We start from the raw sequence: 17,050 nt of genomic DNA, 5'->3' as shown, positions 1-17,050 counted from the left end.
AAACTTCACAGTTTCTCTCACGACCGGATTAAACATGGATCGGAGGCCGGTCTATGAGAGGACTCTTACTGAGTCCGAACTTCTCGAGCAGCTTCCGAGTGGAATCTCGACTTTCATTCGGACTGCATCGGGGACGCAACACCTCCACGCTCTTGCGCTTGGCGCATTAAACAACGAATTTACAGAGAGCATTTTCAGACTATACGAACCGATTTTCGTCGATCTTGCAGCTAGATGGCTTCAATCGGATTTACATGCCGACTACATTCATGTATTAGCGGCATTCGCGCAGATTTTACCATTTGCGCCGCACCTGCGCTCGCTTGCCAGTCAATATGCCTCATCACAGACTGGACCTTTGGTGGCTTTGGCCGTGTCGAAGGAATTAACACTGCTACAATTGGATCAAGTTAGCATTAGACTTCTACTCCTCGCCCTCTTCCGACTTCTTTCATTTGATCTTGAAACCTTCTCTCCCATCATTTCACCGCTTCAACTGCAGTCCCTCTTCCAATCCCAAGATCGAGTAACACGATACCTTGCTGTACGATGCTTTGCCTTATATATGCACGCAGCCGATGCGGCAACCGAAAAGATGGTCCGCGTCAATACCGGGACTGAGCCTATAGAAGGAGAGTGGGAAGGCACTCTGATCGATTACCGTGTGCTAGGATTGTGGGAAGAACGCCGATGGGAGACTCTTGGGGGAATTATTCGGGCCGAGAGGACTTCCAGGACGGAAAACAACACCCTGGCGTTGATCGAGAGGACACGGGACTCTTTCACAACCAAGACCGCAGAAATCTGCGGTGTTTTGATTCCCAGGTTGAAAGATACACCCGCGGCTCCTTCGTCTGTCGTCAAGACTACTACCACAGTTGAAAATCTGCGCCGAATTGCAGGGTCATTACTCGGTTACAAACCCATCCTGCTGGTCGGTTTGCCCAACTCCGGGAAGACCTCTTTGATTAATGATATTGCTGCCACGATGGGCCAGATTGAAACTATGGTCACACTTCACTTGAACGAACAGACAGATGCGAAGAGTCTGCTTGGAATGTATGCCACTTCATCTGCCTCCGGATCATTTTCTTGGCAGCCTGGTGTATTGACCAAGGCTGCACGCGAAGGTCGCTGGGTGTTGATTGAAGACCTTGATCGTGCTCCATCTGAAGTAATGGGCCTCATTCTCCCGATCATTGAGAGGGGCGAGCTCACTATCCCGAGCAGGAGGGAGCGAATCAAGTGTGCCGAGGGCTTCAAAATCATCGCAACCATGAAGTCATCGTACAACATTGCCGGCGAGGAGATCGCACCGAGCAATTCAATGCTCGGAAGCAGACTCTGGGAGAGAGTGCAAGTCAAGTCTCTTCCCGTGGATGAGATGCGTGATGTCATCCTGCAAAAGTTCTCTTTGCTTGAGTCTCGTGTGCCAACTCTCATGAACGTCTACGGACGAGTATGCTCTGCATTCCATGGAAGTCTTGCGATCAAGGGCTCTCAAGGCCGTACCCCGGGCTTCCGCGATTTGATCAAGTTGTGCAACCGTCTGCACAATCGCCTACACCGCATAGGTGCGAAGACTGGCTATGAGCCCACGTCAGAAGGTACCGAGGATGAAATATTCCTCGACATTGTTGACGTGTTCCTCCGGTATCTGCCCGAGAAGTCAATGCAAAGCACTCTCGCCGCCGTTGTGGCCGAAGCGCTTCAAATTTCTCCCCAGCGAGCGCAATATTGTCTCAATGAACGCACCCCCTCTTATATCGACAAGAACAACAGCCTTGTTCTTGGCAGAGAAACCTGTAACAAGATCAAAGTACCAAGTGGATCTGCATTGAAGCTTGCCGCAGCAGCTTCACGATTTGCCCCCACCCGAGCGGCATTAACCCTCATGGAACAGGTAGCTGCCTCAATCCAGATGGCAGAGCCTGTTTTACTTGTTGGAGAAACTGGTATCGGAAAGACCACGGTCATCCAGCATCTTGCATCTTTGATGCGTCAGAAACTCACAGTAGTAAATTTGTCACAACAGAGTGAAAGCACTGATCTGCTGGGTGGTTTCAAACCCGTCAACATCCGTACAATGGCAGTTCCAATGCTCGATGAATTCACTCAGCTCTTTGAACTGACTTTCTCGGCCAAAAAGAACCAGAAGTTCTTGTCGTCCATATCGAAGAGTGCCGCGTCTTCCAATTGGGTACGATTGGTGACCTTGTGGCACGAAGCCGTTCGTCTTGCAAATGGAGTGTTCAATCCCTCGAATGCCACAGGGGAGAATGGCGATGAACAGCCAGCCAAAAAACGGAAGCTGGATTCTCCCAAATACCAGCACTTGCGGCAAAGATGGGAGAGCTTCGCAACACAGCTCGGAGATTTCGAGGCTCAGGTCTCACAAGGTGATGCCAAATTTGCCTTTGCCTTTGTCCAAGGTAAGATTGTGAGAGCCCTACGAAACGGCGAATGGGTCCTCCTGGATGAAGTGAACTTGGCTTCCCCTGATACCCTTGAGAATATTGCCAGTCTTCTGCACCACGGAAGTGAGGGAACGCCATCTGTTCTCCTCTCCGAGGCTGGCGATGTTGAGAGAGTCTTCGGCCACCCGGAATTCCGTATCTTCGGTGCTATGAACCCTGCAACAGATGCTGGAAAGAGAGACCTTCCCCCCGGTTTGCGTTCTCGGTTCACCGAATTCTACGTACACTCACCCGATAGCGACTTGGATGATTTATTGGCTTTGATCCAGAAATACCTTGGTGATTTGACAATCAGTGACCAGCGTGCCGTGCCAGACCTCGCACAGCTTTACATGGTGACCAAGAAGCTCAGCAACGAGAACAAGCTTACTGATGGAGCTGGACAGCGACCTCATTTCAGTATCCGTACTCTTGTGCGGGCCTTGATCTATGTCATCGACCACGCACATGTCTACGGGCTACGCAGGGCAATGTTTGAGGGTTTTAGTATGAGTTTCTTGACCGTGCTGAGCTTGGTCTCCGAACGGGCTTTGATACCTCTACTTGAGCTTCATATCTTTGGGAACGCGAAGAACGCCAAGTCTCTTCTCGGACAGACCCCCCGCCCACCAACTGATGGCAATGATTATGTGCAATTCAAACATTACTGGATGCGCCGCGGTCCTATGCTCCCGGAGGAGCAGCCACACTACATTATCACCCCATTCATTGAGAAGAATCTGAAGAACTTAGTCCGGGCTAGTTCAACTCGGCGATTCCCCGTTCTGCTCCAGGGTCCGACATCAGCCGGAAAGACGAGTATGATCGAGTATCTGGCAAAGGTGTCTGGAAACAAATTTGTACGAATTAACAATCACGAGCATACAGATCTGCAAGAGTACCTAGGGTCTTACATCTCGTCAGACGATGGAAGCCTGCGTTATCAAGAGGGTGTGTTGGTGGAGGCGCTGCGGAACGGTTATTGGATTGTGCTGGATGAGCTGAATCTAGCGCCTTCTGATGTTCTTGAAGCCCTTAACCGACTCCTCGATGATAATCGTGAGCTTTTCATTCCCGAAACTCAAGAAGTTGTCCACCCGCATCCGAACTTCATGCTGTTTGCCACGCAAAATCCCGCTGGTCTGTACGGTGGCCGAAAGGTCCTATCCCGTGCCTTCAGGAACCGTTTCCTCGAGCTGCACTTCGATGACATTCCAGAAAGCGAGCTGGAATTTATTCTGAAAGAACGTTCTCAGATCGCTCCCTCCTTCTGCACGCGGATTGTTGAAGTTTACCGGAAATTGTCCTTGCTGCGTCAGTCTAATCGACTCTTTGAGCAAAAGAACAGTTTTGCCACTCTGCGTGATCTTTTCCGATGGGCTCTTCGTGATGCCGATGATCGCGAGCAGCTAGCAGTCAACGGTTATATGCTTCTCGGCGAGCGTGTTCGAAATCCCCAAGAGAAAGCCGCCGTCAAAACCGTGATCGAGGAAGTGATGAAGGTAAAACTGGACGAGGATACTTTGTATAGCTCTGCAGAGCTGGAAAAGAATGCTCCTGAGATGAGCGAGCTTCCAATTGGTATTGTGTGGACTAAAGCCATGAGACGTCTATTCATTCTCGTTTCGAAGGCCCTCAAGAACAACGAACCAGTCCTTCTTGTCGGAGAAACCGGTTGCGGTAAGACCCAGCTATGCCAGGCCGTCGCTGAAGCTTTCCGACGCGAGTTGTTCATTGTCAACGCTCATGTCAATTTGGAGACCGGCGACTTGATTGGTGCTCAACGGCCTATCCGAAACCGGGCTGCTATCGAGAAACAGCTTGTAGATGACCTTCAAATTCTCCTTCACGGGCAGCTGAGCGGCGCGTCTTTCGATGACTTGAAGCAGGAATTCACAGCATTGACCGCGGAGCAGCGCCAAGCCAAGGATCAGCTTCTCTTGAAGAAGATTGAGAAGAACGCTATTCGCTGCAATGCCCTGTTTGAATGGTCCGACGGAAGCCTGATTACCGCCATGAAGACCGGTCAATTCTTCCTTCTTGACGAGATTTCTCTCGCGGATGACTCCGTTCTTGAAAGACTCAACAGTGTTCTGGAACCTGCTAGGTCGATTCTTCTCGCTGAGAAGGGCCCCGTTGATTCAATGGTTGTGGCAGATGGTGGATTCCAATTCTTATCCACTATGAACCCCGGAGGTGATTACGGAAAACGTGAGCTTTCGGCTGCTCTTCGCAACCGCATGACAGAAATCTGGGCACCTCAGCTGTCTGAAGATGAGGACATCTTGCCGATCCTCTCACAGAGATTGGATCTGAAGGATGAGAGCGTCGCAACGGCTATGCTGCGATTCGCCAAGTGGTTTAAAGTAACCTTCCAGAACTCCTCTGCCACATCGCTCTCGATTCGTGATCTTCTTGCCTGGGTTGACTTTGTCAATACTTGTCAAAGAGCAGACACCCCATTTGCTATCGTACAAGGTGCTGCGATGGTCTTCGTCGACACCTTGGGTGCGAACCCTGCCGCAATGCTTGCCATTTCCCTCAACAATCTTGAGGGCAACCGCAAGTCATGTCTCGACAAGCTGAGCGAACTGTTCAATGTCGATGCTTCCAAGATCTACTGGGAATCGACCACCGTCTCCGCGGAACCCGGCGTTCTGCGCGTCGGACCATTTGCTCTACCTACGGCTGGTACAGCAGACCCCGATCCTCAATTCACAATGGATGCCCCAACTACAATCGCCAACTCTGTGAGAATTGCTCGGGGTTTGCAGTCATCGAAGCCTATCCTTATGGAAGGAAGCCCAGGTGTGGGTAAGACTACACTTGTGACGGCTCTGGCCAGAGCTCTTGGCAAACCTCTCACTCGAATCAACCTCTCGGAACAGACAGATCTTACAGACCTATTCGGTTCAGACGTTCCAGTGGAAGGAGGAGATGTCGGGCAATTCACTTGGCGTGACGCTCCATTCCTACGAGCCATGCAGCGTGGTGACTGGGTTCTGCTCGATGAAATGAACCTGGCCTCGCAATCTGTCCTTGAAGGTCTCAACTCTTGTCTCGATCATCGCCAGCAGGTTTATATCGCTGAGCTGGACCAGACATTCAAGAGACACCCCGATTTCGTTCTCTTTGCCGCTCAAAACCCTCACCATCAGGGTGGTGGCAGAAAGGGTCTCCCTGCATCTTTTGTCAACCGATTTACAGTGGTCTATGCAGACAGCTTCACTGACGATGACTTGAAAACGATTTGTTCCAGACTTTTCCCTGGCAGTCCCTCTGTGCAGACCGAGAGATTGGTTGATTTCATTTCCCTCTTGAACCAAGCGATCACACGAGATCGTCGGCTGGGAACCATCGGTGGGCCATGGGAAGTCAATCTGCGTGATATCCAGCGATGGCTTCAACTTGCCGATCGAGGAAACCTACAGATCCAGACAAAGCACTTCCTTAATGTCGTTATCAGCCAGCGATTCAGAAGCGAAGAGGATCGTAACGTGGTCTCTCAGATTTATGACCGTGTTTTCACAGACTCTGATACTGGCTCGGAGAGCTACTTCCACAACCTCACACCTGAATACTTGCAAGTCGGTCTGGGCGTTTTGACCCGTGACCCTCTGCTGCAGCGCTTGGCCGAACCAAACATGAGGATTCTACCAAATGATCTTCATATTGCCGAGTCGCTCATTTTGTGTATCGATAACTCCTGGCCGAGCATCTTAGTTGGTCCTGCTGGGTGTGGCAAGACTACTCTCATCAGAAAGCTGGCAGCGGTCAACGGTGCAAACCTTGTCGAGCTAGCTTTGAGTTCTGATACTGATACTATGGATCTAATTGGTGGATTCGAACAAATCGATCATCGCAGAGAGGTTTCAGGCTTTGTCCATGATATTGAGATGTTCTTGCGAAACCAGCTCATCCAATGCTTTGCTTCAGGGGATGTATCTGATGTTGTGATTTCTGCACTCCAAATTTGCGAGCATTTCCAGTCTGCAGATATCTCGCTGGAAAATGTCATCCCCTCGCTTTCCAGCCTTTGCCAGTCTTCTTCCGACCCTGTCTACCAACAATTCCTCGAGAGAGCCCAAACCTTGTTAAATGCAATCCAACAATCCGATAAAATGAAGGTTGGATTTGAATGGACAGAAGGTGTCCTCACTCAGGCTGTTCAACATGGAAATTGGGTTATTCTTGACAATGCTAACCTGTGCAACCCATCCGTCCTCGATCGACTGAATTCGTTGACGGAACCGAATGGCACACTCATTCTCAATGAGCAACGGACAGACGATGGATCTGCCAAGGTTATCACGCCCCATGTCAACTTTAGAATCTTCTTGACAATGGACCCCCGCAATGGCGAGCTGTCTCGTGCCATGAGGAACCGTTGTACCGAAATCTGTTTCTTGCCAAGTGAGATGCAAGACATCCAACCTACCATAGGCCCATCTTACACCTGTGAATCGTTCCTCTATCGACTTCGCCATATTTGGAACTTGGATACCTCCTTGCCATCGTCTGCCTTTGAAGACGCTCTCGAGGTGTGCTTGGATCATCTTTCACCAGCGGATCTGGCCTACCTTCAACAGTCACCAAGCAACCGTGTGGCTATCAACTCCGAGCACAACGGAGAAGACAAGCCATCCAATGTTCTGCAGCGCTATACCTCTCTGTTCCATGACAACAACCAATGGAAGCCGCTTGACATCGCCAGCGGCGAGATTGTGCTTGGTGGGGCCCACCTTGGTATCCGAGGAATGTTGCAGCCTCTTCACCCGCTTACAAATGAGCCTCTGATAGCTATTGCAGGAACCAGTGATTTCCGGTCTAGTTTGATTGTCTTGGCTTATCTTCAGGAGCTGAGACTTGATATTCATCGCCTCAGGGAAGGTTTGATTCAAGCCGACGTATCCGGAAAAGAGCTCAAGCCTAGCCAAATGACACGTTTGGAGCGGTCATTGGCATCTGAGCGGATCCCTGCGTTGATGAAAGACACAACGCAACCTGTTGCCTCGTTCTTGTCTGATTGTGGCCAGGCTCTGTATGATTACATTCAGTCGTTGGATCAAATCTCTCTCCAAGGCCCTGTAATAATCGCAGCCCTTCGGACCGTTATCTGTCTATGCTGGGACATTTACAGAGCCACAGAGGTTAGTCAGGTTGATGAAGGAGAATTCCAAGTCTACCTTCAGATGGGCCGAAAGATCTGCGGGTCGTTGCTCGACTCGTCCCCTCTTCTCAACCCGCTCCAAGTCGCTTTATCACAGGCCCTGGATCGATTCCAGGAAGGGTGGGCTTTGACGACTGGTCTTAGCATGCAAAGAATCTGGGATTCTTGGAGACATGTCACTCCTATCTCTCAAGATAAGTTGAATTCTCTAACCGAGTTGGAGTCAACAGTCTTTGATTTCACAACTTTGGCTTTGCAAACCCGTGTGGAATTGTCTCAATTGAGTCGTGTGCGCAACTCATTGATTGATGCCCAGCGATTCATTCTTCTGGATGGTGCTGATGGTGACGTACTTGTTCAGGTATTTTAGATCTGCTGCCAAACCCGAAGAATTATATATGCTAACTATGAATAGGGTATCAAACAAACCGTCGCTGAGCTATCTCATGCAGTTCGACGTTCAGAGTCAACCGAGTATCCATACTTTGCAAACGATTTCGAAGCTCTTTGCCAGTACCACGACATCTCCTCATTTTTCCAGAACCCAGTCCACGATACTGTCATCCAGACAGTCCTGCCACTCCTCGCTGGTCGTGCGGCTCGTCCATTAGACACGTCGAATTTCCAAAGCGACGTGCCAAATATTCTCCATAGAATCTCGCTATTTGCGGGTTCTTCAAGCAAATCCGAGTCTGCGCTTGCTACTGGTGGTATTATTTCTCTGTCGCTATTGGATAAGCTGGCAACTATCGGCAATACAAAATTGGGGCAGATGGACATGCTTGAGGCAGAGAAACAGGCTCTCTCCAAGGCTATTTCCTTGAGCAGTCAACAGATCACAACAGACCAGTCCATGGTCCTTGGACGTACTATCGCTAAGCTCACAGCCGAGCTGGTGGCTTGTCATCGGGAGTTCTTCGAGCCTCGCTCAGCCGAGGATCTCATCTCTGTTCTGCAAGCGATCCAAAATGGGGATCTTTGCGTTGAACAGTCACCTATCAAGGTTGAACTAGACCAAAGCTTGCCAAATGCTCTCTTCTTTAGGCCCCTCGCCGAACAGGCTCTACCGGCTCTGATTTCGTCCCTCCAAGCATCAAGCCAGCAGCAGAGCATTCGAACCACTGGACTGGCAGCAGTACAGCTAGCAGTCATTCTTCTGCGTCTATTCGTCCCCGACAAGACATTTGACCCTTCTCTCGGTCTCGTTGTTCAACGCAAACGCCACTCTCAACGTCTGCAAGAATACACGGCCAAGTCTGCAGCAATTCTTGCCTTTGAGAAGTCTTTCACCAACCAGGTTTCCAACCTCCGGTCTGAACTTCTGCACAATGAAATCCGTGATCTAGGTTCTGCCCCCCCTCCTTCACTGGTAAACCGGCCCCAGCAGTCCCAGTTGAGTCTCTTGCAGGGAGAGTTCGTCAATTTAATCAACACTGTCCTGAAGAGAGACCCGGAGCAAATGGTCCGCTCTGCCGAATCTTCGCAGTCCCAAGACATGATCCAGCTTCTGCGTAATAACATCAAACAATTGAGCAGTCGTCTTAGCACTCACTACAGATCCTATGACGATATAACCGTGCCCGTGGTTCGTTTCTTGCAGCTTTTGGACCTTGGTGTGTTCTTGGCGTCTAGCCAGCCGGAACAGTCTGGCGATATTCCTGATATTCAGTCTCTGAGCGCGCGAACACCCTTTTTAGGAGGTATCCACCACCCCGTTCTTGCTCAGGATGATCGGAAGGCCCCTGGCACCCTGAAGAATGCAAACGAAATGCGCCTTCAAGAACTGTCGGCCCTTTGGGCCGCCAAGGATGCGGATTCCACAATCTTGAATACAAAGGCTGGACGAGATATTATTCGCCGTGTTTTCGCTGATTTCCATCAACTATGGAAGACTAAGCTCGAAGAAGATCGGGAGCTAGAAGCCGAAAAGGGAGAATTGTACCGCTTCAAGGGATCCTGGGAAGAGGAAGAAGAAGTCAACGAAGCCGAGCTACATGCACTTTTCCCTACATTCGATGAAGGATCAGCTGAAGACACAGAAACGACGGATGCTGCTGACCGTATTGACCCCAAGAGCATCGCTCTCCGGCTTGCCTCGCTTCATGCAAATATCGTCTCGAATGAGCGCAGTGGAACTGCATTGACTACCCTTGTCAAGCAATCAGGGCATCTTTTGGGCTCAATCTGGTCTGAAAACAAGACATCATTCTCGCCTATGTCACCCCAGAACCATCTTCCTGCAGTTCTTCTACTTCTCGATGATGCCATAGGCGAGGGAACCAACAATCACCAAAAGAATTACAACTTCTACACCGATTCGAATCTCGAAGAGGCAAGGAAGCTGGTTGCTCTCGCGCTTTCTGTTCAAGCCCGCTTTGCCCAGATCCAAACTGCCTGGCCTGAACATGTTGTCCTCGCTGATGTCATTCAATGCTGCGTGCAAATCCTTCAATTCAAGCACACTGAACCTGTTGCCAAGTTCATGACCAAGGTTGAAAAGCTTCATTCATTCGTACATGAGTGGCAGACCGTGGCCAGCAGAGAATATTCAGCTGTTACCGTCTACGACGAGATTACATCTATTCTCATTAGCTGGCGCCGTCTTGAGCTGTCAACTTGGGCTAAGCTCTTAGATATCGAGAAAGAGCGATGCGAGGACGAGGTAAGTGCTTGGTGGTTCATCGCCTATGAAGTACTCATCGGCGCTCCCATCATGATGGTCGAGGCAGGCGAACAAGACATGACCGAACACACCCAAAACTTGGTCTTGACTCTAGAGCAATTCTTCAATTCTACAACTACAGGGCAGTTTGCTCGCCGTCTACAGCTTGTTGCAAACTTCCAAGCATTGCTTGAAGTTTTCACCACAGATTATCCCTGCCTCAAGAAGCTTGTCTCTGCCTTGGACAACTTCCTCCACCACTACGGACCCTTCCAGCCTGGGGTGGACAAGTATCTGACGGAGAAGCGGTCGGTTCTTGAGAAGGATATCAAGGAGCAAATTCAGCTTGCGAGCTGGAAAGATGTCAACATTGTGGCTTTGAAGGAAAGCGCCAGAAGGTCGCATGTGAAACTATTCAAGTTGGTTCGAAAGTACCGTGCAGCCCTTGGCCAGCCAGTTCAATCAATCCTTGAAGCAGGCCTTCCGGAAAGCACGGAGGAGATCACTTCCATGTCACAAGCAGAGCCGGTTCGCCCCACTGCCACGTTCCCCGAGGCAATGGCCATTTGTCAAAATGATAAAAAGCTGTGGTCCACTCGAGCGCTCAGATTTCAGAAGCCGGATGGAACAGCCAACAACATGATGAATTTGTATTCTTCAATTCCAGCCGAGTTCGACATTGCGAAGGATCTCGACAGCTTCATTGTCTCCGTGATTGAAAGTATGAATGAGTTCAAGTCCAAGACACCCAAGGTCCTGAACGAAGACAACAAGGACGACGTCCAGCACCTCAAATCCCAGAAACGCCGTCTCTATGCCGAGACCCTCAAACAACTATATGAGATGGGTGTGAAACGTAATGCTGGATCGAGTGTGATTGAAACCCAAGAAACAGTTCCTCAAGTTCTCGCCACTAGTGCCGCCTTTGAGGCTGGCGCTGCAACCTCAACTGCAGTTCAGAGTGCCGACTGGTACTTCCACAGACTTCTGGATCTCCTGCCTAAGACCCGCCTAGCGTCTCGCAACTATTCCGAGGAGCTAAGCAACGTCGAAGTCCACCGAAGCATGGGGTCTATTGAGCATCTCATTCTCACCGTCCGCCGCCAGAGAGGTGTCATTTCGCCTGCCCTCACAGGCTTGGGCAAGCTGAAGTCTACGCTTGACAAGGTGCAGAACCTTTGGGCAGCGACTTCAAACTATCTGTCGCAAGACCATGCTTCTGCATCGGAGAAGCGAACCAATCTAGCTAGAATCGTGGCTTGGCTAGCGCCTATTCTTGGACTTGCCGCAATGATTATTGGAGTGCATTCCAAGTTCTCGGGAATTGACGCATCTAAGATTGTGGAACAGCTCCGCGCCAAAAAGGCATCCTTCGATAGCCTACGCAAGTCGCATGAAGCTCTTCCCATGCTTCCTACGAGGATTGCGTCTAACGCAAACCACGAGATCGCGCAGCAGGCACAATCGTCGCTCGATGAATTGGCGGCTGACTTGAAGCAATGGAGTCAAGCTCGCCCTGATCTGTCCTTCGCGCTGGATCAGATTACACCTTGGGTCAAGACAAAGGTTGCTGATGTCCCTGAGGTTAATGATGAGAACAGCCTATCCATCCAAGCCTTCGATAGCAGCCTCCTGACGGCCATTGACAAAATGCTCATCGGCCTGCAGAAGCTCAAGGATGTGCCTTCTGCCATCACCTTTGATGGATTGCTGTCGAGGAGTGATGAGTTCTTCTCTCGCGGTATTAAGGCTGTCCATCTCCCAGAGATCACCGCCGCATTGGAGAAGGTCCTTGACCAATTGCACCTCCTGCAAGATCACTCCGCTGGCGGTCTCTCCGTTGCTGCCGCACTGCTCACCAGTATCTTGCCTATCGCCAACAGATACTACCAAATCTGCCGGGATCTGGCTGATCGGTTCATCGCCGTTCACCGCGAGATCTGTAAGACATCCTACATCCTGACCAAGACTTTCAAGCAGGTCGCCTCCGAAGGCTTCTGTAGTCCTGCCGAAGCCTCCCAAGATCAAGGCAAGGAAGGCCAGATGGAAAGTGGAACTGGTCTCGGTGAAGGAGAAGGAGCGGAGGATATCAGCAAAGATGTTGGTGATGACGAAGATCTATCTGAGTTGGCGCAACAAGAGAACAAGAAAGAGGACGGTGATGATGAGATGGATGATTCCAAGGATGCTGTCAACATGGATCAGGAAGAGTTGGAAGGTGATGCCGAGGATCGCAAGGACGAGGAGGAGGAGAACGACGACAGTGCCGAGGAAGGAGATGACGATATCGACGAAGAGACGGGAAGCGTTGATGACCTTGACCCTGGTGCTGTGGATGAAAAGCTCTGGGACGGTGGTAATGATGAGCAGCAGAAGGATACTGAGAATGAAGAAGGAAAGGGCCAATCGGAGGCCGAGCAACAAGCTGCTGCTCAGGAAGAGAAGGGCGACAAGGATGAAAATGGTGAAGAAAAGCAAAAGGAAGGAGAGGAAGAGGAAGAGGAAGAAACAGAAGATGAAGAGGCCCCCGAAGACGAGGGTGAGGCAGTTGGACGTGAAGAAATGGACGTCACCGACCCTCAAGCAAAGGAAGAAGAAACACTTGAACTTCCCGAGGAAATGCAACTTGATGATGGTGAAGGCAAGGATGACAATGGCGAGGACGACGATGACATGGATGACCTTGACGACGATTTCGGTCCCGCCCCCGAAGAAGAAGCAGAAGGGAAGGACGAAGATGTCAATGATGAAGCCGGCGAAGAAGATGCCGAGGCAGCAGAAGATCAAGTGCCAGGTGAGGAAGATGAAGAAATGGCCGATGATGCGGAGGAAACCAACGAAGGCGAAGCCGGAGAAGAGGAGGAAGAGGAAGCTGGTGGCGAAGATCCCGAGGAGTCTGAGCAAGACGACTTCCTCGCACAGCGTGATGAGAATGATGCCGCAGGTGACAACGTCGCTCCTAGTGAAGCTGTTACTGGCGGGCTCGGAGCCGAGCAAGACCAAAATGAAGAAAAGGGTGCATCGGGTGACGCTCAGCAGGAGAGCGGCTCGACTGATCCCAGTGCCAATGTCGACCAACAGACAGGCGCTGCTAAGGATAGCGAGGAGAGCCAGCCCAGCCGAGACGCTGCTGGCGGCGAAGATCACGGGCCAGATGAACCTCAGATGCAGGCATTCAAGAAGCTCGGTGATATCCTCGAGCAATGGCACCGACGACAAAAGGAGATTCTCAATCCATCTCAACAGGAAGAGGAATCCCAAGCTATGCCCCAAGACACTGATATGGCCGACGCGGACTTTGAGCACCTAAAGGATGACGATGATGCCGCAGACACCCAGGCCCTTGGACAAGCAAACGACGACCAAACGCAAGCCCTCGACCAAAGCAAGGGTGTGGAGTCCGACATCAAGCCTGGCGAGAACGATGTTCTCCCAGACGTGTCGGACGAGCAGCAAGATGCCGTGGACAACCAGCTTGAGGATGAGATGGAAATCGACCGCGAGAATGTTCCCACAGATGGCGAGTCCGTTGGCGCCTTCATTCCTAGCGGTCAATCATCCCACGATCGCGCAGACGGAGCACAAGGCACCGAAGAAGTGGACGAGGAACTGGACGAAGTTGACTCGCAACTCGCAGCAATCCATCTCTCCTCTTCGCTTCCCCCATTGACTCCACAAGACGAAGCCCGCCGCCTCTGGTCGCACTATGAGTCTGCCACAAACGACCTCTCCCTCTCCCTGACCGAACAACTCCGTCTCATTCTCGCCCCCACAATGGCCACCAAGCTCCGCGGTGACTTCCGCACTGGAAAGCGGCTGAACATCAAGCGTATCATTCCCTACATCGCATCCCAGTACAAGCGCGACAAGATCTGGATGCGCCGCTCTATCCCCTCAAAGCGTAACTACCAGATCATGCTGGCCGTCGACGACAGCAAGTCTATGCTGGAAAGTGGCAGTGGTCAGCTCGCCTTTGAGACCCTCGCCCTCGTTGCCAAGAGTCTGAGCATGCTGGAAGCTGGTGACTTGTGTGTTCTCGGCTTCGGTGACGAAGAGCACGTTCGTGTCGCCCACGAATTCGGAAAGCCTTTCTCCTCCGAGGCAGGCTCCCAGGTCTTCCAGCACTTCAGCTACCAGCAAACTGGTACCAATGTGCGCAAGCTGATTGCCGACTCTATCGCTCTCTTCCGCGAGGCTCGCTGGAAGCGCTCGCCTGGTTCCGGCTCTGCCGATCTCTGGCAGCTTCAGTTGATTATCTCTGATGGTATCTGTGAAGACCATGATACCATTCGCCGTCTTGTCAGGCAGGCGCTTGAGGAGCGCATCATGGTTGTCTTTATTATCGTCGATGCTGTCAAGGGTAGCTCCATCCTTGACCTCTCGCAGGCTAGCTTTGAGGCCGATCCTGGCTCTGGTGGTGAGATGAAGCTCAAGATGAAGCGATACCTCGAGGACTTCCCCTTCCCTTACTACCTTGTCGTTCGTGATGTGAAGGAGTTGCCCTCTGTTCTGGCCACTGCACTCAAGCAGTGGTTCGCCGAAGTTGTGGATGTGTCGTCTTGATACCCCCAAAAATAAAAGGAGTTGGAATGCGGATTTAGAGTTATTTAGTTACATTTGACGGCGTTGGATGATTTTTCTTTGTATATGATAGATTTTATAGATGTGATACATCAGTCGAATGTACAACAACATTTTTTAATTTCTTTATTCAAATTCCCGTATGTCATTTCCTACAGAATGTTATGGTATCTCAATGCTAATGCGCTTGACAAAAATTCCCCCAAAGTGGCCTTACGTATGCTACAACTACCATCCGTACTTGGATCCAGCTTCCCTCTTGTTCCTCCGACCCGTTGCAAAGCTTTCCTCCAGTGCCTCCTTCTGAGAGCTTGCAACATTGAGCAATTGCTGTAGGGTATGCTTTCCCGGCGCAATGGAGCGTACAGGGTTGTGCTGCGCTCCGGCTAGCTCGGTTTGCGCCAGAACCTGGTTCGACTTGTACTCCTCGTCCGTGTTGAAGGTACGCACCTGTGACTGCGACGGCGTGGCGTTCCGACCGAAGAGCTGGCGCCTTTCGGCCTTGGACAAGTTCAGGTCGTTGGCAATGCTATCCAAGGATGACGTAGGATTGGATGATACTGTTGCCGTGGAATAGTCTATGGCGACTGATGCAGGCTCGGCGAGTACTTGACCAGCTGCTGATAACTCTTCGTCTTCGGCGTTGTATACCAGCGGCTGGTAGGTTGCTGATGGTCCAGGTGCCGGGCCTGGCTGAGAAGTGGCCTCGTCCGAAGATAGCGAGAAGAGACTGACTTTGGGTTTTGGTGGTGCAGGAGCGGGGACGGGGGCCTGCTGTAGAGGTTGAGCGCTCGGCGCTGCTGCCGAGGAAGGTTTTGGCTGCTCGGCAATCTTCTCGGCATTCTTGGTGGTCTTTCTCTTCTTTTGAGGTCGTCCGACGGATAACGGTCTGAACATCATCGGATTTCCTTGCAATTTGACTTCCGCTGGGGTTTTCATTGTGTCCGCCAGTGCATCTGATGCAGTGTCGGGTTTTGAGCTGCCAGGTGCAGATGTAGTGTCCTCCGCATCTCCGCCCGCCAGATTTTCGAATGCGTAATCATTCTTCATCTCCGCATCAGCTGTGCGATCAAACCCAGGGCCTGCTCCCGTTTTGAGACTAAACGGTTTTCGTGTTGTCGCCACTTGTGCTTTCTTTTCGAGTGTTCGTTTCGGCGCTGGAAGGAAAGCGTTGAATCCGGAAAAGCCCCCTCCTCCACCGAGACGAGCCTTTTTGCGCGGACCATCTTCGGTTTCTTCGCCAGATGTGTGTTCAGGTTGGATTTCCGGAATCGCGACGCGGATCTTGCCTGGGTTGCTGCGGTCGACCAGGGATCCAGTTTTGGAGCCGAGTTTCTTTGCCCTGCCAAACTTGGGTGCGGGTGTAGTGGTTGGCTCGGCGTCTGAGCCTTCAGAGTCAGAGTAGCCTACTAGACCCATGATGGGAGAGTTTTGGTAGAGTTGTTGTTGTTTCCATGACGTTTGAGGGATTTGGCGACAAGTTAAATTATTTGCCGCCTGACCATTCAGGCATCATGGTATTACGTAATCATATCATCCCGAATCTCGATTTGGGATGATGGAAAGGAGAAGCAAGACATTACATAGTGGACTGAGGGACGGGGATGGAATGGACCAACGAGAAAAATGTCCGAAGCCACAGCCTAAAACTCTCCTTTGACAGTGAAACACCAGGGATGATCCCATCACTTTGTAACGTCATCGCATCCGGGTTCTCCGCTTCGAATGAGCTTAGCAGGATCATACATTGGACAATGGTGTTAATAGACATGCATAGTCACTTGGATCATCTGAAGCAACCAGCCCTAGGATCTGATCTGATATATGTAGAAGTTGAGACATGTTGATAAGTCAAAATAGGAGTGACTCGACGGAATAATGGAATAATAACACCACCATGATCAGAAAGTAAGAGAAATAGTTTCTAATAGAGACCAAATCGACCTCATAAACCAAATTGACCAAATATTAATCTCCCAAATAGACATATCAGCTCAATAGGGGTGTTCAAGAGTTCAGGTGTGAAGTCCATAATGAAAGATCAATGCGTCATTCTGGCCGCTGCCCCTCCCCACTTAATCCGGACCTCCCATTCCAGCTTCTCTCCTTATGGGCGCGGCCGCGGCGCCGGGCCGGGCGGGGGGGGCGGGGGGGGGGGGTGGGGGGGGGTGGGGGGGGGTG

The 17,050-nt window shown here is 51.1% G+C and overlaps 2 protein-coding genes across 2 annotated transcripts; one reads left to right on the top strand and one right to left on the bottom strand.

Annotated features, from left to right (window-relative positions):
* Nucleotides 1-34: 34 nt before the first annotated feature.
* Nucleotides 35-14,851, top strand: LCP9604111_9665 (AAA family ATPase midasin; the record flags this gene model as incomplete). The annotated part of the gene is made up of 2 exons (XM_039077944.1): nt 35-7,987; nt 8,042-14,851. The coding sequence occupies 2 exons, from the start codon at nt 35-37 to the stop codon at nt 14,849-14,851; spliced, it is 14,763 nt and encodes a 4,920-aa protein (XP_038924329.1).
* A 246-nt stretch (nt 14,852-15,097) lies between these two features.
* On the bottom strand, nt 15,098-16,288 carry LCP9604111_9664 (PRCC domain-containing protein; the record flags this gene model as incomplete). Its single annotated transcript, XM_039077943.1, has 1 exon — nt 15,098-16,288. The coding sequence occupies one exon, from the start codon at nt 16,286-16,288 to the stop codon at nt 15,098-15,100; it is 1,191 nt and encodes a 396-aa protein (XP_038924328.1).
* Between the last annotated feature and the right edge of the window lie 762 nt (nt 16,289-17,050).

Source organism: Penicillium roqueforti, assembly GCF_015533775.1.
Source record: "Penicillium roqueforti strain LCP96 04111 chromosome Unknown scaffold_58, whole genome shotgun sequence".
NCBI classification, from domain to species: domain Eukaryota; kingdom Fungi; phylum Ascomycota; class Eurotiomycetes; order Eurotiales; family Aspergillaceae; genus Penicillium; species Penicillium roqueforti.
Note: the sequence above shows the minus strand (reverse complement) of the source record. Positions and strands in the feature narration are given on the sequence as shown.